Below are 21,551 nucleotides of genomic sequence, written 5' to 3' on the forward strand. Positions count from 1 at the left end.
GATGCATTCCTCCTTCCTCATTTTAGGTTCAAACCACACCAATAACTTTTTAAATGACTATAGAAAAGACAGGTTTCAGGTATTTCTTCTGCACGTGGAAGAATTGGAACTGCTCCACAGCCAGGACTAAGTACGCAGCAGAGCCCCTTGGAGTTTGTAACGCTGAAGTTTCCTGTCTCCAGAGGAGACTCAGGAAGGCAAACCCAGGCATTGGTGCTTGAAGGTGTTCGTGCCTCTTCTTCTTTGCCTGTCTCAGGGTTTCTTAAGATGGTTTGATTGTTACTATAACATTAACCATTGAATTTACAATTCAATAGTAGTGAATCATGATGACTTAGTATTTGTTTCTTTCCAGTTACCCATGGATGTATAGTCTCCACAATCAAACTGTTCCTTCCAGATGGAATGGAAGCTCGATTGCGATCAGAGTAAGAATAAATATTCATGTATAGCAAAACTCAACTACTGTATAATGAGGATTTGATTGATATTATGTTTAAAATCAGTGTAGGAACAGTTTATTTTCCCGTGACTGTGCAAAGAAAGTGCAAGGAGAGCATGGTTCTTTTGCAGGCATTGTGAAAAAGAAATCTCATGATTGTAGCTTTTAGAAATTAACTATGAAGAATAAAAAGGTTTTCTAAAAGAAGAAACAATTTCTTATGAAGTTGAGCTTTTCTGACTGTTTGTGGTTTGGTCTGCTGAAATGGGTATTAGAAGCAGAAAAATATAGGAAAAAAGAAAGCAAATGAGAAAATTCTCCTTCCCTCTTTCTTTAGTTGGGATTATTATTTTTGCTCCTTTAAATGCACATAAACTCTACTAAAGTGAAGTTCATGGAAACTCAGCTGAATATTGACAGGGTTTCCTGTGCATGTGAGCACACTTCGAAGAAATTTGCACAGAGTAGTAGAAACCAAAACCTTAAACTTTTTGTTTGCTCTGAGTGCCAATTACAAATGACATAATTTTAATCATCTTTCATTATCAACAATTGTATGTTTTATATTGCTTATTTAAATATTCTTTTATCATTACTATCCAGAAACACTTGCATGAAGCTTTAGGGTGTCTTGTCTTCTGGGAAGATAAGTAAAAATAAATTGTTATGGGAAAATTTCCATATAATTTCATGTCCTAATAAGTAATAGTAGAAATGTAGAGTGTTAAACTTTTAGTTCTTCTGAAAATGTGCAAGTATAACATTTACTCTAGTGAAAATGTACAAAATTCTGTTAATTTACCAAATATTATTTTACTCAGTTTGTTGAATTTGTAAATGAGAATAGTATATCCACTCCTTTAATATTTATTGTTTCGTGTAAATTGGTTTAAATCCTAATAAACTAATTTTTAAAGAATCAATTTATGTGAATACTGAAATAAAAGTTGGTAAAGAGAGCTTATAGAATAGCTCCTGTATTTATAATTTGATGTAGTTCTGTAACTTTGAAAAAGCCTCACAGCACAGTATTAACTGGTTTTACATGTTTGTGTATTAACTCTTCAACTTTATCTGAAGAGCGAACTTAAAAATACAAAGCATCTTGATTAAATGCACAGAACTAGTGATCTCCTGGATTTTTGAACTGCTATTCTGCACTTTGTGTTCACTTTCTTTATTTTTTTTTAGTGTTATCCATGCTCCATTACCAAGTCCTGTTGACAAGGTAATTCAGTAATTTACTGGTTTATGCCTTATTCAGCCACATGCTGTTTTCAGACTTGTTATAAAGATGAAGAAGTGGTGGAGTCTGTCCAGTTACATTTAGATATGTTTTCTACTGTCTGCTTTTACCTAGTTTAATATAGGTAGAGAAGTAGTGCAGTCTTACAGTGGAAGGTAGTTTGACTTTTTACATTATGGCACCGGAAACATGTCTTTGGAACAAAACTACTGAGTTAAGATAATTAATTTCCAGGTACAGATTGACAGACCAACAGGTTTGCTTAATTTAATGTTTCATCTGTTCTGTGGGACCCAAGAGCAGCTTATGATTTGGTGTTTAGATGAGCTCTGTTGTCTTTGTATCATGTTTTTATGGAGGAGAAGCTGCACTGCAGCGTCTGCAAAGTGGTCTGTCGTGATCTGAAGGAGGATTGAGACCAGACCTCTCTGCTTCTCTTGTGTAGCCAGAATCGCTCACTGTAGAGTCTTGGAATCAGTATTGTCAAGTGTAATTCTGAAACTCAGTTTTGGTAATGTGGGGGATTTGTAGAAAAGCTGTTAATAGATATATCCTTGAGAAAAGTGATCAGGAATTTTTTCTCAAGCTTCTAAAAAGAAAGATTAACTTAAGTAGATTTGAATCAGAGAACCTATACCTGAAGAACAAAATATCAAGGAGCTGTGGAAGCTTACTTGTGAAGTCAGCAGCCCAAGGAGTTTATAATAAGACTGTGCTTAAGTTGGTTTCAAAACCGTGTATGTGGCTTGAATCCAGGGGGAAGGGTGGAAATTCTGAGGAGGGACTTCAGGTATAACTGAAAACAGTTAAAAGCCTGCAAGATTTAGAAAATAAATATATTCCACTGTCAAAAAACTCTGCAAAACAACCCAAACAGTTTCAGTTATGATTAAAAATAGTACAGATATTCCTGAAATCTGAAATAGATACTTATAAAGGGGGATGATAAAGGGGTAGCTCAACAGGAAACGTGTGATTGTAACGTGTGTGCGATGACATTGAATTGGAAGCCCACAGTTTGTGTTTGTCCTTGGGTTGAATGGCTTCACTTTTGTGCCCCTCGGGTTTTTTTGTCAGTTGAATCTCAATTGTAACAATAGCCCTAAACTCACTGGTGTGTTGGTGGTTCAAGAACTTGTGAAGACATAAACACAGTGGGACCTCAGTCCAGAGTTGGGAAGTTCTATGATAAAACAAAGCATAAATAGTAATGGAACAATAAATGAATGAAAATGCTATTATTAGATAATTGTAAGTTTGCCTTCATGGCTAGATTTAAATGAATTTTGCATTATTTGACTTTAATGAGAAATCCAAACCCATTCTGATTCTTACTTACCTTCTTTTTCAGGTTGCTGCTAACACTCCCAGTATGTATTCTCAGGAATTGTTTCAGCTTTCACAGTATCTACAAGTAGGTTTTCTTTTAAAGGCATTTTGTTTAATTGTTGTTCAAGACAAACCTTATGCTTTATCTTTGGGCCTGTGTTTTGTAAACAAGAACACCATAAACCTTTTCTGTAGTGAAACAATGTAAAACAATGTAATTGCACATGGTGTGGTTTTGTGTAAACCTTCAGGGTTTTGCATGAGCAGTATAAACTATGTCTTTTTTAGAGGAAACATGGAAGTTTCCTATATAGAAACTTCATGAATGCTGTGTACTTGCTTTTCCTGGCCTTTCTGTTCTCCTACCCTGCTGTCCCCAATTTTCCTTTGCTCATGATATTTTTGTTATCATCCGTTGCTGTGGATGTGTAGAAAAGTCATAGTAACACAAGAAAGGCAACACAAGAGGTCATTTCATGTGTCAAGAACTAGTTTGTTTCTGGGAATGTAAACTCAGTGTGAATATTTCTGACCCCGTGTCCATTGGAAACAGTGCTGGCAGCTCTTCTTCCTCGTTGGCATCACCAGCCTTTCTGTGCCTGCTTCTGTGCCAGTTTTAGTAGGTGTGTTTTTTCCCCCAAAAGATGTCATGTCACAAAAGGGTTAGACTGCAAAATGGCAACACATTAAAGGGTGTGCTAATAGATATAAGTACACAATTTAGAAAGGATCACAAAATCAGCTTTCTGCAAAAGATAAGAAATCATTTTTACTGGTAAATTCTGTCTAGGTTTAATTTATATGTAGTTCTACTGATTTATTTTGCCTGGTTTTGTTAGATAAGGGAAATTTTTATTTGTTCACATAAATGCTGAGGCTTTTGAGATAGATACTGTCTTTATATGTATTTGCTGACATAGCAGGAAGCAGCTCAGGCAGATGCTCTTTCTTGAGAAGCCAAATACATACTCACTCCCCAATCTGTTCACTCTCCATATCCTGGAATTGTTAACGAAGATGCTCTTCTATCTCACTGACATAAACCAAAAATCAAACAGAAATAGTAGTTCTTGCTTGGCATTTTTCTTTTGCGACCTGATTTGAGGATGAGCAGCTCATTCCACGGGAACTGCCAAGCTGCCTTTTGGTGTCTGCAGTTTTGTTACTCAAATTATTGACAAAAGACAAAGTGTTTTCAAGTCTTGGAAGGAACAACCATGTGTCCTCAGCATGTGCACCAGATGCATGAAAAAAATGAAGGTTTTCAGGAACCTGAGGTTACAGGATATCATTTTCTAATTAGACTATCCAAATAAATGTGTGGATGGATAAAATGGAATGGGGTTATTATGGTTTTGAATATATGACAGTGCTTGTCACATTTCCTTTCTTTTCCTTGTATTTTGTGATCTCTTCTGTTGCTTCTGATTTTCTGAGTTGTTCTAGCTGAACTGACTGGTGCCCTGCTCTCTTCCCAGGAAGCCTTACATCGGGAACAAATGTTGGAACAGAAGCTGGCAACCCTTCAGCGATTACTTGCTGTCACACAAGAGGCTTCAGATACTAGTTGGCAGGTATCTGCAGGCATCCTTTTCCTATGATGCAGTAACATATAAATTTTTAGCTACCAATTTACAAACAATGGGGTGGGAAAGCAGGAGAAATAATAAAAACTCTATGGTGGTTCTCTAAAACTGTGAAAAAGATAATGTTTAATAAATTTAGTGATTATGTGCCAGTTTGAAATAGCTATTAGTAGTGAATACTCCAACAGAATTCAGGTCTTTAAAGCAGAACTCTACTGGCACTACATAAAGCACATATTAATACCAAGGTGATGCTTCTTTTCTGCTAGGCTTTAATAGATGAAGACAGGCTGCTATCAAGACTAGAGGTTATGGGAAATCAATTACAGGCTTGTTCAAAGGTAAGTAGTTCATCTAAAGTTAAATGTTAGTAATTCTGAAAGATACCTCTTTTGGAGTGTTTTTTGAAATTAGTTGGTTGTAGGAAAGCAATTGGAACATAAACTTTCTAAAATGAACCTGTGCAGTTTTGATAATCTGAGTAGCTCTGTTCTGTATTTCATGGAATCTGAATCAGTGGCCATTGTTTTCATTGTCCATGTACTGTCTGATATTCAGAGAAACAAATATGCACTGCCTTGATTGTTGTTTAAGCCACTTATGCCTGCCTTGAATTTTAATTTTTATTTTGTTTCTATTTCCTCTCAACTACCTACGTTATAAGAAAGGCCTCCTACGCTTGACATTGTCATAGTAGTGTCCAATAAAAGCCCCATCATTTTCCTGTAATCAAATGTGACCACTGAATGTGTGCTGCTATACATACACTTAAAAAAAATGGTTTACACCCAGTTATGTCAAGCATCTTTGATCACTGATTTGTAGACAGCATATTCCCATCTATCAGAAATTGCTACCTACTTTTAATACACCAGGCTTTACCATGGTCTCTATTATATTTAACCAGCAAAATACTAATTTACATTCTATCTTTGAATTGTTTTGCATTTCCAGAATCAAACAGAAGACAGTATACGAAAAGAGCTTATAGCATTACAGGAAGACAAACACAACTATGAGACAACAGCCAAAGAGTCCCTGAGGCGGGTCCTTCAGGAGAAAATCGAAGTGGTCAGAAAATTGTCTGAAGTGGAGGTATGGAAGTTTCATTTCCAGTCTTTTGGAAATGCTGAAATAGTTGTAACTGCTGCTACTTAAATCCCTGTTTTGTTGCCTAATGTGTAGTATGCCAGAACCTATTGTACCCTGACACTTGCAGGGTGTTAAGTAGTACTGTTTATTTCTCCTGTTGGACAATACTAAAATTGTTAAAACAGTTAGAGAAGCTATTATTGCAGCTCCTCCCTTTTCTGCCAGGTTTCAAAATTCGTGAAGCTGTCTTACAGAAGTTAGTATGTGTGGGAGACAAGTGAGGGGTAAACAACATACATGCTTTAAAAAAATGCTGTAAGACCTTGTTTAAACTGTAAAATTTATGGAAACATACACTTAACTACTTGTACAAAGTACACTTAAGAATGAGCTTTTATGATTCAAAGTGATGGACACTTTCTTCAAATAAGATTTCTGCCCCTGTAATGTCTTTCATCACTATCTTTTCCTTTATTTTCTTTTTCCTTTATCATTATTTGCTATGTTCTCTTAGATCAAGAAGTCTCATAGGACTTAAGTGCACAAAGTCTCTATTCTCTTCATGGTTTTTAGAGAATGCAATGCTGTAATAAATAACCTTAGGAGATTTTACTTAAATACACCTCCTTATGTTGTAATAGTTCTTGGCAGGTTTGTTAATGACTGGAGTTTATGTTTACTTCTAGCTTTCTTCTCCTTTCCTATCCTATCCTAAGAGAAGAATGTGCTGACATTTATTCTACTTGTTCCTCTTTACTTTGACTTATGAGGGAGAAATAATAATTTAACTTCAGTAAGAGGTTTGCTTGAGTGCTTCCTGCCACATACTTATCTCTCCACACAGAAAAGTCATTGGCTCCTGGTTGAGAGTTTTTCTTTAATGATTATTATGTAATGTAGTTTTTCATGCACTTTTGTTTAAAGGTGTTTTGGTTGTGAAGGAGAACTAGGTCAGAGCTTGTTAACTCCCCAAAAAACCCTAAACCCAAAGACCAAAAATGAGTTGATGATCAAAGAAACAAACCTTGAGCTGTGAGGAGGCAACTCTCTACACCGTTTAGTTGTGCTGCTGTCACCGAACTTCAGGAGCATTCCTTGCCTCCTGGAGACCCGGCTGCCTCTTGAGCAAGGGGACCTTAGTTTAGATGCTTTTCCACATTATGAAGTACAAAAAAAGATTTAGAATGCTTCCTTGGAGCCATTTGGCTGTTATAATGTCTTAAATCATCTTTTGCTGGGTGAAAGGTATGATGAAATCTGTTGATTACATTGAATTAAATATTATAGAACTTTCACAGTTTATCATACAAGGGAAGAGAATGGTGGAGAGGGACCACACTTTTCAATTCTTGATTCACAATTATATAGCCCACTGTGAGGTATTTGGTTTGGGGTTTTTTTTCCCACATACGTAAACCAATTTGTTTTTCGCATAATCTGTTCTTTAAGTAGAGCATTAGAGGTTTGTGTAGATCTTGTTTTTGCCAAGACCTGATCTGTCTGTTTAGCCTTAATGACTAGGAACAAAGCAGCTAAACATGCTTAGTTACATATACCGTTTGGAAAAAGTAGATAATTTTTAGTGTTTGCTAGTTTATTGTGTCTTTTTTATTATTTATTGCATAATAATTCTGTGTTACAGCGGAGTTTAAGTAATACAGAAGATGAATGTACACACCTGAAAGAAATGAATGAGCGGACTCAGGAAGAATTAAGGGAATTAGCTAATAAATACAATGGAGCTGTAAATGAAATTAAGGATCTTTCTGACAAACTAAAGGTAACGACAGAACTTAATCTGATATATGATGAAACTGTGATGAATGCAACAAATACAATTTCATTTCTAATGTAGTAATCAAAAAAGGTTAAGAAGCTTTTTAAACAACAGGTTAATGATAGAAAGATGCATATCATCTTTTACATATTCTTTTGGTTTGATTTTAATGTACTTGAAGCTGTCATAAGTTAAGTCACTTGCTAAAAAGGTTTCTTTTCTGTTCATTTTGAAAGTTACCAAATTTTTGAAGCCAAAATATATTTTAAGATAAAATTATGTAAGGTGTAAAACTTCACATTCAGCTGCTTTTGTATAGACAAATAACTTTCAACTTAAACATCTTACATTGGAAACTAGAATTAGAAATAAATTTGCAATTTGTGTTGCCTCTTTGTGCAGTTCCAAACATAACTAGCCCACCACGTAGTAATAATATGGCTCAGCTGCCAGGGGATAGGAACATGCTGTTAGGTTTGTAATTAAACTACATGTCTATGTATATAATTAAAGGTCCTTTATGCTGGAGAACAGAATAAACACTTCATGATAAATTCTGTTCCTCAAGAGTTTCCAATCTAGATAAGTAGAAGCTGTGGAGGAGGAAGGTAGTGGTGCTGTCTGTGGAGAGATGAGATACTTGTTGCATTTGTCTGGGATAAATACTCTTGGGTTCTTTGAGTCCTAATTCAACATCTCAGACAGAAGATTTTTCTTTCCAAATTAAAAGGTTCAGTTGCTGGTCTTAGAGCAGTTATGAGTTAAAGATGATGCTGAGTATACACAGAAGGGTCAAAACTGAAACTTATTGCTCAGCTTTGAGGGAGAAGAGTCTTTGAAACTTACCATGAGATCCAGCAAGGAAAAAGATGTGCTTCAATCAAGTTGGTCTGTGCAGTCAGTGTGCATTCAGTTCAAAAGGCCTCTTGAGTTGTGATTGATTTGAGATGCTGGGAGACTTCAGGTGTTTCTTAGTTCTTGGACCCAGCTACTGTAAAATTTATGTTCCTTGGACAAAAAGTTAGTTAAGGTATTTTGAGATTCTTTCTGTCTTACTGTACTTGCAGAGAAATTTATAGAAAAACAATAGATTTTGTGGTTTTTTCTGCTTTCTTTATCTGACTAGCAAAGACAGTTACTTAGATCCATTTAGCTATACAAGAATCAAGGAGACGTATTCTTTCACGTGTTAAGTTTGATTTGTTTGGGAATTTTTTTCACCTTTTTTGAGCAGGTAGCAGAAGGAAGACAAGAAGAAATCCAGCAGAAAGGACTGGCTGAGAAAAAGGAATTGCAGCATAAAATAGATGAAATGGAAGAAAGGGAGCAAGAGCTTCAAGCAAAAATAGAAGCTTTGCAGGCCGACAATGACTTCACCAACGAGCGCCTGACAGCTTTGCAAGGTTAGTCACTAGCGGGGGAGAAACTTTGGTTATTTGTTTTTCTTTTAATCTGTGAAATATCTTTCTCTTGGACTTCTGTTTACAGTACGGTTAGAACACCTTCAGGAGAAAACTCTTAAAGAACACAACAGCTTAGGTAGGTGTGATCAAGTTTCTTGTTTCAAGCTGGTTTCCGGATTTTCTGTTCGTTAACTTTTGCTATGACAGTCTCGTATATTGCCGGTGTCTGGCAGAGGAGTTGTGTTTCCCCGTTGTCCCAGTAGGGAGTTCTCCCGGGCATGGAGAGGGGCCAGGGGTCGGCAGAGGGCGCTGGTGCTGCGGGTGTTCAATGCCTGCCCAGGGCCTGATACCGAGATCGGACTTGGAGGGGTTTTACATCCTTATACATTTTAAAATCCTTTTATATATATATATAAAAGGATATATATATATATGTATATATGTAATAAACAGTCATTCTTTGGATGTTAGTAACCTTTCATATGTTTGAACAATCAGGAATGTGGTCTGTAGTGCAGAAAAAGCCATCACACTTTGCCTGCTTTGTTTGATGAGGTACTTAGAAGGAGGAGGTAGCATGAAAAGCCAGATACATTTCACAATGCTGTATTTATAAAGAAACAAAACCCAAAACAAAATCTTGCTTGGTTCCAAAAATAATACCCTTTCTTGATCCTAGGCATACAAGTTGACGACTTCATACCTAAAATTAATGGGAGCACAGAGAAAGGTAGTGTATCTTAAGGCTACCTTTTGTCTTATGGTTGATGTTTGAAGTTGAACAAATTCAAAATGTTCTTGAAAGTTTTGCTTTGAATAATATTCTCTTTAAAACTTAAATTGAATTTGTCCACTCCACTGACCAGCATTTTTTTGCTTAGACTTTCAGTCTGGGTGTTTTTAGAAGGTTCTGTAAAATGTAACAAAACAACTTGGAAGTCGTCTTTTTCTTTTTCTTTTTTTTTTTTTTTTGATGGGCTGTCACTGGAATCAGTAGGAGTTTACTGAATCATATCAGGCTTGTGACACAAGAAAGTGGGAAACTCACTGACTGCTTTTCCTCATGAATTTATTTTCTCTTGCAACACACAGACAGTACACCATTTTTCTAGTAAATTTGATATGGTAAGTAAAGTCAACAAAACCTAATTTTTTATAACTGACTTGAAAAATGTGAGTATATAAAATACATAAATAGTAGAAACTAGTTTTTTAATACTCAAGATTGTCTTTATGTGAAACAGGAATTAATACAGATTGAACTAAATGACAGGGTTTTTTACAGACCAGTTAGACCCAAGTATTTTAGCTCATGTGTCTTAATGTACACTTGAACTTTTCTTGAATGAAGTTATCCAGTAAGAATATGGCCTATATCATGTAAAGAGTATTCCAGTTTGATTCCAAATTCACTAAATTGTTTGATTGGCTGATATATATCTGTCCTCCTGTGTCAATTTTTATTTTTTCCTTGGCGTAACTTTCTTTTACAGTCTGAGGAATGGTGGTAGTGTTAGTTGAAAGGCTGAGGCACCTATATAGAGAGCTCATAGTTTTAACTAATATTCACAGTGTTGAAGGATTACTCTGTGTATTTTTGAAACACAGTTTTAAAGCTCTCTATGCATATTTGTAAACTAAGAGGTTTTTAACTAGGGACACCAATAGCAAAATAAAAAGTTTAATCATGACAAAACTGTATGGTTGTTATTTGGAGCAGGAGGAAAGGTCTGTTAAACATCCACAGGAGCTGTATCTAAACCTCCTCTTAATGTGAGAGTACTGGTTATCCCTCAGTGCCTCAGGATTTTGATCACTTAGCTGTGGTGCACACAGTGCAAGCAGTTAACTCAATGTCTATTCCCAGTTCTCTGGACTGCCATGAAATTTGATTTTTATATGGATCGATCTATCTTGCTGATGCATAATTTTAGGTTGCTAATACTTCTAATGGTTGTGAGACTAGTTAAGAAATAAATCTACCTTTGTTTTTTCATTTTTTTTTAAAACTTTCCACCCCACGAAAGTTAACATCTTTACAAAGCAAAACTGAGGAATATAAAGCTTGGGATTCTTCATTCTAATCATGTAAACCATAAAAAGATGTTGAAAGTGAAGTTGTTGGAGGTTATTAGAAAAACAGGCAATACTGTGAAAAACAGTAGCCTAGAACTAATTTGAAACATTTAGTAAAAACTATTGAGCTCAAATACAGATAATTTTATAGAGAAATAATTTATAACATCATATTAGATATAATTTTTTTAAAGAAACACTTTGTGTTTGGTTTAAAATAGTTTGTAGGAATGTCCTCTTAGTTTTTTTAATACTGATACTTCTTACCAGTTCAGATTTAAAAATTGCCCGTTTAAAAATCATGATGTGATTATAACAAGTATCTTTTGTATTACTGATACTTTTTTGTCAAAGTTGAAGAAGCAATCCCTTTTTGACTTACATTGGATTGCATAAGAGTCAATGTCATGGATGGATGACAAAATGGATTCCTCTGTCCTATGAGTAACAGTGGAACTTGTGCTTAAGCCTGGAAGTTTTAGGAAGCTGTTTGCCAATTTATTTGTCTTTATTAATACAGAAAACATGTAACTGCTCATTCAAGTTGTCTTTCTGTGTTTATACAGTCTATCACCTTTTTTGTCCTGCACATACCATGCTATTTTATTATTCTGTATTTTAGCGTAGTCTTCCATTATTCTGCAGTACCACATTCTTCTGCATCTCTGCCATACTTGGTCCTTCCACATTTCTCTGGCATTTTACAGCTTTCTGCCCTGTGTTCTCTTCATGACAGTCTGTGCCTTTCTGGATCTTCCGGTCCCGTCCCCCTTGTATGACAGATGGGCAGTCATTTGCTCTGCCAGATTTTGGATTTTGTTCTCTAAAAAGTAGCAGGAGACAGTTACTGTTGGTTGGGGTTTTTTGTTTTTGGTTTTGTGGTTTTTTTGTGTTTTTTTTTTTCTGAGTAGTCTTGCATTATTTTAGAAGAGCTAAGAATTTTGAAATTATAATGCAGATTGAGCAACTTTGGCAACAAAAGAGAAAAATTGTAAAACCGTGTAAAATCAGTATGTTTTATTTAAGATTCCTTTTGTCTCCCTCAAAACTTCAGATCAAGGCCTCAGAGTGTGTGTACAGACACACTCCCTGGCCATGGCAAGAACAAGGGGTTTGCACTACTTTTTCTGTAGCAGCATTCAAGAGCTCTATTCAGACTAGAGGAACTAGAAGCTTATGTTATAGCCTTTGCAGAGACTTTTTATAACCAACTGTATTCAGATGATGGTGGTTGGGCATTCGTTTTCTCTCACTGCACATGTGGAAAAGCTGGTGCAGAAGAGAGGAACTTGCTTATAAATCAAGCCCCTGATCACAGTTGTGCAGAACTGAGTTGTTTCAAAACAGTTGTGTAGAACTGGGTTGTATTTTTCTCAGTGAGTTGCACCACACCTGGCTTTCATCTTTAAATTTTGTGAGCCATGTATTATATAAGAAAGGTATGAGAAATTTGTATACAGTCACTTAGAGGATTGTGTATAAAGGGAAAAAAAGTTTGAATATGGAAAATAAATACTTTTTAGAATAACTTTGAAGTATAGTAAAACTCAGTATTGCAGCTGAGCTGCTGATGTCAGAGCTAGTGATTGAACAGTTTGGTTAGAATGGCCCACATTCTGCAGGTTTATACTAAAAGCAGCATTTTCAGACTGCAGGACTCTTGGTCAAATGGTTTTTGAGATCCTCCAGGAAGGAAGTGTTGGCAACTTTTCACTTGAAGAGATGCAGGAACATGATGGAGCTGGGAGCTGAACAAAATCACATGGAGCAACTTGAGTAAACTGGAAATTGAGCCCAGTTTTAGGATCTCTACTGTAGAACCGTCCTTTCAAAAATTGTGCAGTGAAACCGTTTAAAAAGTAAAGGAAGATATTCAACAACACTTTTAAAATAAATGTTTTTCATTTGAAGTGGGTATTAGAGATGAAGAATCAACATGAAGACTAATGAAAAACTTAAATACCCTTTTAAAGCTAATAAAAATGCTGAAGAATATAGGTTAAATACACATTTCTTTTGAAAAGGCAATTGAAGTACTTCCTTCTGATCAGTTCAAAAGAGTAATCTTATTTCCTAGTATCACTCAGACACCATTTCAATTTCATGTCTTGTCTGCTTGCATATTAACTCAGATTTCAAAAGTTCACTGTGAATACACAATTACAAATATTGTTAATATGCCTTTCAAATTTTTTGTTGCATCAATTTGAAAATGATAAGAAGGTGTAAACTTAAGTGTTTCTTTCTCTACTAGAGCACTTTCTTTCAAAGAGTGGAGGGGACTGCACTTTTATTCATCAGTTCATAGAATGTCAGAGTGAGTACAAGAGTGTTCACATTTGCTTTAAAAACAACAGAAAACCCAGAAATGGTGGATGAAAACCAGAATTGTCACTGCTCTTTAATTTTTCTGTAGAATTGTGGCATTGTGATGTCAAGCAGGGTCTGTAGGAGCAGTGAGGGTATCTTTGCTCTTGCAAAGCCATCGTCACATCATCTCTTTGTAGCAGTTAATCCATTATTGTGCCCTGACCAACAAAAGGGTGGTGATGTTGCAACACAGTGTTTAAAACTGAGTGTAATTTTTCACCTGGTACAAATTAAGTTGAAAGCCTAACTCTGTCAGTTTAAACATACATCACAAGCTTGTAGGACAGAGATAAGGCAATGATGCCTTTTCACATATCAATAAAAAGAGAGAAGAGTACTGTTACACTTCAAATAAAACTGGTTTGTAGCATAAAGAATTAATTTTTTATTTAAGAGTTTGTAGAAATTATGTACCTAAAGTTGAGCAGAGAGAAGCATTTAGAAGCAGAAACAAGAGAGTATCTTTTTTCTGACATTATGTCTGTGGGACTCTTCCCTTTTAAATTTTGATGAGGAAGTGAAGCAGACTTGTGTGACTTTACTGCTGGTGATAAGGGTTGCAGTGCTAAAAACTGAATGATGTGATACTGCCAGTGTTTGTCTAAGAAAATTAAAACTTTATTTGAAAACTGTTTATTTTTAAAAATGGCTGGTAGCTATCTTATGTCAGGCTGCTGTTTAAAATAATTCTAAATTCTGCAAAGATCACACATGAATCATCTTTATTCAGTACATAAAAATGAAGTTAAATGTTCGAGTAATCTTTATTTTTGTCTAGACTGAACATGAAGAGCACACTGAATGATGTTCAAATACAGATTGGTTGCCTGTTTTCATTGTTTGGATGTTAGCTTAACCTATTTTAGCAGAACTTGGATTAGTATCACTTCTGCAAACTAAATATGACCAATCTTGTAACTGTTGAGAAGGAAAAGTAATTCTCAGTATCAAAAGATTCTAGGATGTGATTGAATCAGTAATAAGAGTAAAGTTCCATGTGTTTATGCCCTACCTGTTCTTGAGAGATGGAAAGCTACAGGGTGAAGACACTTTAGGGCCTCCATCGCCTCACTTTGAAAAGAATGAGTTCAAAGGGTTCAGGATTTTGCATTTTTTACAACAGTCTAAGCTTTTAATTTCCCATTGAGAGCAAAAAAAAGATTCCAAGTCAGCAATTCATACTTGGGTTGAAAGTTTGCCTTTTCCAAATTCAAATATGTTTAATCAGACCTCACAATATCACGAGGTTAAAAACTGCAAACTGCAGGATCTGTTATTTTCCTTTTGTATGTAAATGCTACCTTTCAGTCTTACTCCCGTTCTTTGCTCTGTGTAGCATTGAGGGTTAGGAACTTCTGGCGAGAAAATTTATAGTTCCTGAGATCTTCAGGAACTTGAATTTTAAGGTATGCAGCAAATACTGAAGTGTAGAATTGGCAATATAAAGAAAGAATATATAGTTCATCATGTGGTACTACGTAGGAGTTTTGCCCCAAGGATTAAGTATAGAGAGAGGAGCAGGTTTATTACTTAAAACACAATAGTACAATAAAAATCCCAGAAACAGGAGTCACTCATTAAAGTTGTGTTATATAGGACTTACTGTTTTGTAATAGAAGCAGAGGAACTGAAACTGTAGTATCTGCAAACCATAAGAGAAATCTAAAAACAAAAGGAGAATTGAGACAACCATCCAGTTGGTCAAGAAGGGAAGGTTCTGAGTTGGTGTGCTTGTACTGCGTGGAAAGTGTGCATCTCCATAGTTCTGGGGGAAAAGCACAAGCAGAGAAATGAGGAAAACCCACTTGAGTAAAGGAATTGGAGTATGGAGGATAGCACAAGAAGAAAACTGAGCTGTTTAAGCAGTCTGGTATTCTATACAAACAGAGGCAGTTGAAAGTGCTCATCAGTTCAGAGCAATTAAAACCTCTTGAAGTACTAAAGCTGGAATATTTTTGATGGGGCAGAAGTAACAGGACACTGAAGTCTTAGTTGCAGTGCAGCTTGAATGCTTGATTTTGGTAGTACTGTTTGTGAAATCCAGCTTTGTAGGTTTTTAAAGGTATTTTTAAATTATTTTGATTTTTTTTTTAAGCGCAGTACGCTCACAATTTCATTCAGTAACGTGTCCTGATTTGCAACATCTGCACAGTATTATGAGATCTGGCTCTGAATGATCTGGGAAGTCTGTTACTTTCTGATCATTACATCCAGTTCACTTGTTGCTCATTCCATAGCTTTTCTTGTTTCAATAACCACTGGTGACAATCAGTGATACCGACAGCAAAAGTCATGGTGCTTCTTTTTGATTAGTTCATAATATGAATTATTACCAAAAATGGTGATGATGTATAGACAAAAGTGAGATTTGCCCTGCTAGCTTCCTGTCTTTTGCTTCAATCTAACCCTTCCTTGTGTCCTTATTTTTTTCCCCTTATTTTGTGATTTTTGCATTTATGATTTGAAATGCAAGTCAATGTTTTTACTTTTTACCAAACTGATGTTTAAGAAGCTGTTATTAGTAGTTTTTGGATGGATTGAATGGTTATTTCTAACTTTTCCATTTGACCTGCATGTGGCAAGTAAAGTTTAAGCTCTTTAGTATCACTTTTTTCAGATGATTGGAAATTTGTGTGTTGAGGGTCAAGTTTGCTTTTATTTTGATTTTCAAAACTGGCCTCCTTCAAAGACTGTTTTGGTACAAAACCATTAAATGTATTGGGAACATGTTACTTAAGTAGTAATTTTAATGTTAACAGATCTTAGCTATTATATTGCACGCAGTGATAGGCAACCCAAATCTAAAAGGGAGTTCTTAATTTGAAAAGAAAGGAAATGACTAAAAACCTAAAGGGAAGCTGCCTGTGAACTACATTCATCAGCAAAAAGGAATATGAAAGATGAACTGAAAGCTTCATTTCACAGCAGATTGTTTCAGTAAAAGCATTTATTTATTATATATATCTCTCTGCTACTTTCTGTGACTTTGTTAAGTAGTGACTGGATAGCATGACAGATAAAATTCTTTTGTGCCAGAAATTAAAGATAGGATCCTCACCCAAACTTATATTTTGGTAGCCAAAACTGCATGTCTTGATTCAGGGAAAACATTTAAAAATAAATCACATTTGTGAAGTTTTCTGAAATAGCAATGTGAAAAGATGCAGAGATGTGAAAGAGATGTTTTAAAGAAGACATGTCTGTATCTTTTACTTTCTGATTGTTGTCTGGCTTCTGCCGTTTTTAGTGACTGGGATGGTAGCAGAGTGGAAAATAAGATTCTGTGTAGTTCAGTGATACCAGCATCTAATTTTCTGTGTATTATGTAAATACTTGCCAGCACACTGAAATAAACTATTTTTTGTTGGCTTCAAAATACCCTAATGGTAACATTCTTTAAACACAGCGTTCTGTAAGTTAGGAGAGATGTCAGTCCCCAAGTGAAAAGTACTGGCTGTGCTGGGCAAGGGACTCTGGTGCTGCTGCTGAAGGTCTTGGCTGAAGAAATAGTGTCAAGGAGAAACCGTGCGTACAAATGGTGAAATCTGTAATGGACACTAGAAAACAGCCATGGTGGAAATGAAAAAAAAATATAGAGAGTTTCTTTTAACCATGGGAACTGAGTGTAAAGAGCTGCTGCAAAAGTTTCAGTTTGGAAAACATTTGCCTCGAGAAGATTAGTTTTGTTGTTTTGTGCTGTAACTATTCTGGATTTAGCAGTTACCGCATTCAGAAAACTACAAGATCCATCACTTCATAAAGCTAAGTTTTACTCTGTAAACTGATTATAGAAGCCTATTTTAAGCTGGCAGTCTAGCATAGATGAGATGTTACTCCTTCAGATCAAGCAGTTGATCACTACTTGGATTTTGCATTCAACTGTTTTCTTCAGTTCTATAGGCAGAATTCCTGGCTGTTTTCTTGCTGCCTTCCTCTCCACAACACTTTCAGCCTCAGATGAGTCCTGGACTAACCATATATGAAGACTTTTGATTAGATTTATTTTATTTTGAAATGGAAGAGGGCTCCTGATATCACTCAAACTCCTGACTTGTGGCTGCAGTAACTTGATTCCCTCCACGGTGCCTTCCTTGGTCTGGGGACAGTCATTCTCTCCAGCTCTGAGGAACTTGAGGCTGTCCTGAACTTGGATGATGAGTTATCACCTACAGTTGCTTGAGACCTGAAGCCAATTCTAAAAATCCAGTGTGCTGTTCAGTGTATTTCTGAAGCAGTATTAGTAAAATGTTACAGGAATGCTGGACAATATTTGTGGATAAAAGTAGTTGGAGGGAACATCCCTTTTAGACTGGTTTACCTGGCAATGGGGGAGGAAAGAGGACAGGGCAATCTTTTGGCCATGCAAACCCTTCTTCAAATCTCAGGTGTTGTTTTTTTTTTTTTGTCTGAAAGCTTGTCTACCATCTAGGGTTGAAAAAAGTGCTTCCTCACAAATCCTGTCCTGCATCTGTCCTTAGATTGTCATGGTTACAGCAGCATGCCATGGGAGGAGTACAGGGTCAGGCTAATCTTCAGAGCTGCTTGAAGCTGGAGATGCTGACTAAAGCTCACTATTTTATTTATTTTTTTTTTAAATTAAAATTTTGAAAAGGATTTACTGTCATCCAGCTTCCTGAATCTGAACTCTCCTATATATGCTGTTCATCCAGTCTTCTCCATGTCTCAGTTACCTGTTAACAGCACACAGAGTAAGCAGCAAACTCAGTTCCCTGCCTGGTTATCAGGGATCTGGCAGGGAAAGCACAGAGGGAAGACAGAAGCAACTTCAAGCCTGATGTCTCAGGGGGTGTTAACAGCTTTCAACAGGATCTAAATAGAAAGATCTACTGCATAGAAACTGAGAATGTGATCTGCAAGATGTGACCCTCGATAATTTTGTATGTTGGCGTTTCTAGTTGCTTCTTAAGTAATTTGCAATAATGAAATCTCATCTGAAAAAAGAAATTAAGTAATGATACAATAGTTCTTTTAGTGTCTTTGATTAATTCAAACCTGTTCTTCCCTTGGTCCTCCTGTTTGCCTTCATGTCCTAGCTGGAGTTAGGATGAAGTTAGCAATATAATCTCAAATTGAACTTTTTAGGTTTTTGTGCACCTGACATACACGAATAGGGTTTCCAAAAGTAGACTTTATATAAAAACTCAATTTTTGTGAACTTGAATGTGATGCATTCCTAGTTTTTGAAAGTTTATGCAGCTCTCTTGAAAGATTTAATCTAAGAAAGGCTGTTTCTGTGTACCTTTCACAAGCAGTGTTAAAGCAGTTGTGATGTGAATGGGGGGGTCCTTCTCTATTGCTGTTTTACTGTGCTGTATTTCTAGATTTCTGCTGTGTTGGGTGGACACCTATTTCAGGGAACCAGCTCTTAGAATTCTTTTTTTGATAACTAGATCCTGAGAAACGTATTCATATTTTATTACTTTTGGTTTAGGTTTTTAAAAAGTACGTAAAATTAATTTTCCTAAATTCTCATTAGTGAACTGAAGGATTATGTAAGTTAATAAGGAGAAGTAATTATGCACTGTATCACAAAGTTCCAGTAGGCTTGTGTGCTCTGTTCCGTTATTCTGTGCCAGAATCAAGTTTTTGTTCAAGCCTGAGTAGGAAGTAATATTATCAGCTTTTAATTTGGTCATGGAATGTGCTCTACGTAGATGCGTACAGGGAAAAGCTTGTTAAATTTGAGCTTGGAAAGTAACACTTATTTTGTTTGGCAGACAAGATCATAGATGAAGGACATCTAACCAAAGTGGAAGAAACAAAGCTTTTGAAAGGTTAGACTTCTGGATTGTTTCACTGTTTTTGAAGCATGCTTTTTATGTCACTCAGTGCATGTTCTGTGTTAAGCTAGCAGTTTGAGTTTTGATTAAATACACATTTGAGAAGAAATTCAATAAAAGGGAGGTAAATTGTTTGCTGAACTCTGCTCCAAATACTATTGCAGGGTAAAAAGACTGAAACAATTTTGGAAGATTGAATGCCTGAAATGCTGATCTCAGTATTGACTGAGTTCTGACCTTAATATGCATTTTTAAAAAAATTAAAATACAATAATTTTTGTAAATTGAATTCAAGCTTTAATGTTTGCATAAATTTCAAACAGGATCTTGGTTTTGTCACAGGGCTAAATAGAAATAATGTTTGGTCTCATTTTAAGTTTTAAATAAAATTGTATTTTAATTTGACTATTTTCTAACTTAGAGCCTCATAACTGTAAAATAAGCCTTAGCCTCCTAAATGTGCCTTCTCCAAGTAAAACATATCTGTGCATCTCTAACTCTCTTCTCTAATGTATAAAGCAAGTTAAATTAAAGGAGCTAATTAGAAAAGACTTATCTTGTCAAGGAACAGTCATCCTGATCTTGCAGTGCCAGTCAGGAATGCTACAAAGTGTGGAGGTCAGTATTTCCCATGTGTCCAATAACATGAGATTGTTTGGACTTGTAGGCTGGCTCCTCTTTTGTAGCATTTTATTGGTGTCTAGACATACTAACTCATTTCTTTACCCTCTGTCCTTCTGCAAAGTGTTGTTTTGTTGAATAAGTGTGAGCATGTTGGAAGTTCCAGTATTCTAGAGACATTTTAATTTCTTATCTTCCTTTAGTGCATGGAATTGCACCTTTAACTTCTTTCTGTACGTGAGCAAGCTATAGAAAGGGTGCCATATTTGGCAAAGAATGCATACAATAACTGTAATGTAACACTTGCATGCCACTTATTGCAAAGCTGGGAGCTATTTTTAGTGGGTAATATATTCTAACTCATCAAGTAAGTATGATGTCAACACATTTTAATATACTTCATCACTTTTGCTATATTTATTCAGCTCAGTTTTATTATGGGAAATAGGAACAACTGCTGTGAAGTAATATAGTACAGGAAGGTGTTTTGTGCTTATGACTCTGGTTCCAGAATAGGAAGGAGGTTTCTAAATCATTTCTCTTTTTGACTTCTGCTGCTTCACATGTAGATGCATCTTTCCTCTGGTGCCTGATCTTTTGTGCCTTGTTCCAGAGGGAGGAGGGCGGGAGGGAGGAAGAAGCCGGTGTACCCGAGGGGGGGTGGGAGGGAATTATGAGGGGGAGGTGGGGGGGAGAGCATTAATTCCGTGGTTGGAGCTCGCATAGTTCCTCCCATTTCGCACAGAGCAGGAAAGCTGTTTCCATGGATGCCCAGATATGGTAAAGTTAGTTGGATACAGATCTTGTTCAGCTTAGTGCTTCTGGATCGGCCGCTCATATCACTGACATGGGTGAGGCTTTTAGGTTATCCTTTGCTTAATATTTTAAAAAGGGTGTATTACTTTTAGTAATTATTAGTGACAATGCTGTGAGCTTTACATGTATCTGTGTGATACATGTAAAATGCTTGATTTGTAGCATCTTTAGATATTAGTTAAAAACTTTATTCCTAAAAATAGGGAAGTATCCTTTATGTTTGGGGGTGATTATTTGCTAAAACAACAAGTTTTTAACTACTCCAATCATTATGAACTCTGAAGGTTGTTAAAGTCATGGGAGTTGTTTGGAATAGCTGCCAGGTCTGAACCCCTAATGTGCTTTAACTGTACAGGTGTTTTCCCCTTCCTCCTCTCCAGTTATTTCATTTGCATGAAGAGTCTGGCTCTTCATCAGCTGCTTTGTTTGTACTTGCTGCCTTCTGTTTCGTGTACAAGGGGATGTTATTCTGGCACACAGAGATAGAGAATTTTTCATGTTAGATGAAGAAAACTTTTTTTTTTCCTGTTAACCTATCTGTGTTTTGTCATCTTGCTGATTTTCCCATGTAGGTGCATTGGTTGTCTTCAGTTTCAACTTAACTTCTTTCATTTGGGGGGAATTTAGTTCTGTTCTCTTGTTATTTGAAAAAGCTTTCTCATGTCTCCTTTGTTTTTTATTTATTTTCATATACTAACTCTGTTGGTATAACACACTTGATTTATTTCTTGATGTCCTTCTTTTTTCCTGTGTCCTGGTACTTCTTTGTTGCATGTACATTATGTAAATGTGATGAAATGATTTTTGTTCACCATGCTTTTCTGCATGTATGGTAGAAGTAGAGTCTGTGTACTGGGAATGTTGCACTGACCCCTTTTAATATGTATCTCTGCCTGGAACTTGAGACTCAGAGGAAACTTCTTCTAATCTGCAAGTGGGGAGCAATGCTGTCAAACCAAGGCTCTGAACAGTCAGCCTAGAAAGATTTCCTT

The 21,551-nt window shown here is 36.1% G+C and overlaps 1 protein-coding gene across 30 annotated transcripts in view; it reads left to right on the top strand.

Moving 5' to 3' along the window:
• Nucleotides 1–21,551, top strand: part of LOC113991872 (sarcolemma associated protein) — a 98,694-nt gene that overhangs the window by 38,969 nt on the left and 38,174 nt on the right. For 7 of the 30 annotated variants that reach the window (XM_027728649.2, XM_039379366.1, XM_039379365.1 and 4 more), the window contains 12 exons: nucleotides 356–428; nucleotides 1,634–1,670; nucleotides 3,040–3,102; nucleotides 4,496–4,591; nucleotides 4,873–4,944; nucleotides 5,558–5,698; nucleotides 7,338–7,475; nucleotides 8,707–8,875; nucleotides 8,961–9,011; nucleotides 9,555–9,605; nucleotides 13,206–13,268; nucleotides 19,060–19,116. In XM_027728649.2, coding sequence (XP_027584450.2) covers nucleotides 356–428; nucleotides 1,634–1,670; nucleotides 3,040–3,102; nucleotides 4,496–4,591; nucleotides 4,873–4,944; nucleotides 5,558–5,698; nucleotides 7,338–7,475; nucleotides 8,707–8,875; nucleotides 8,961–9,011; nucleotides 9,555–9,605; nucleotides 13,206–13,268; nucleotides 19,060–19,116 — 1,011 coding nt within the window. Of the gene's footprint in view, nucleotides 1–355; nucleotides 429–1,633; nucleotides 1,671–3,039; nucleotides 3,103–4,495; nucleotides 4,592–4,872; nucleotides 4,945–5,557; nucleotides 5,699–7,337; nucleotides 7,476–8,706; nucleotides 8,876–8,960; nucleotides 9,012–9,554; nucleotides 9,606–13,205; nucleotides 13,269–19,059; nucleotides 19,117–20,431; nucleotides 20,595–21,551 lie in introns of those variants that run through there. The other 23 variants (XM_039379373.1, XM_027728711.2, XM_027728718.2 and 20 more) reach the window with 13 other exon arrangements.

Source organism: Pipra filicauda, unplaced genomic scaffold (assembly GCF_003945595.2).
Source record: "Pipra filicauda isolate LSUMZ 115617 unplaced genomic scaffold, ASM394559v2 scaffold165_size2600900_pilon, whole genome shotgun sequence".
In the NCBI taxonomy this organism is placed as follows: domain Eukaryota; kingdom Metazoa; phylum Chordata; class Aves; order Passeriformes; family Pipridae; genus Pipra; species Pipra filicauda.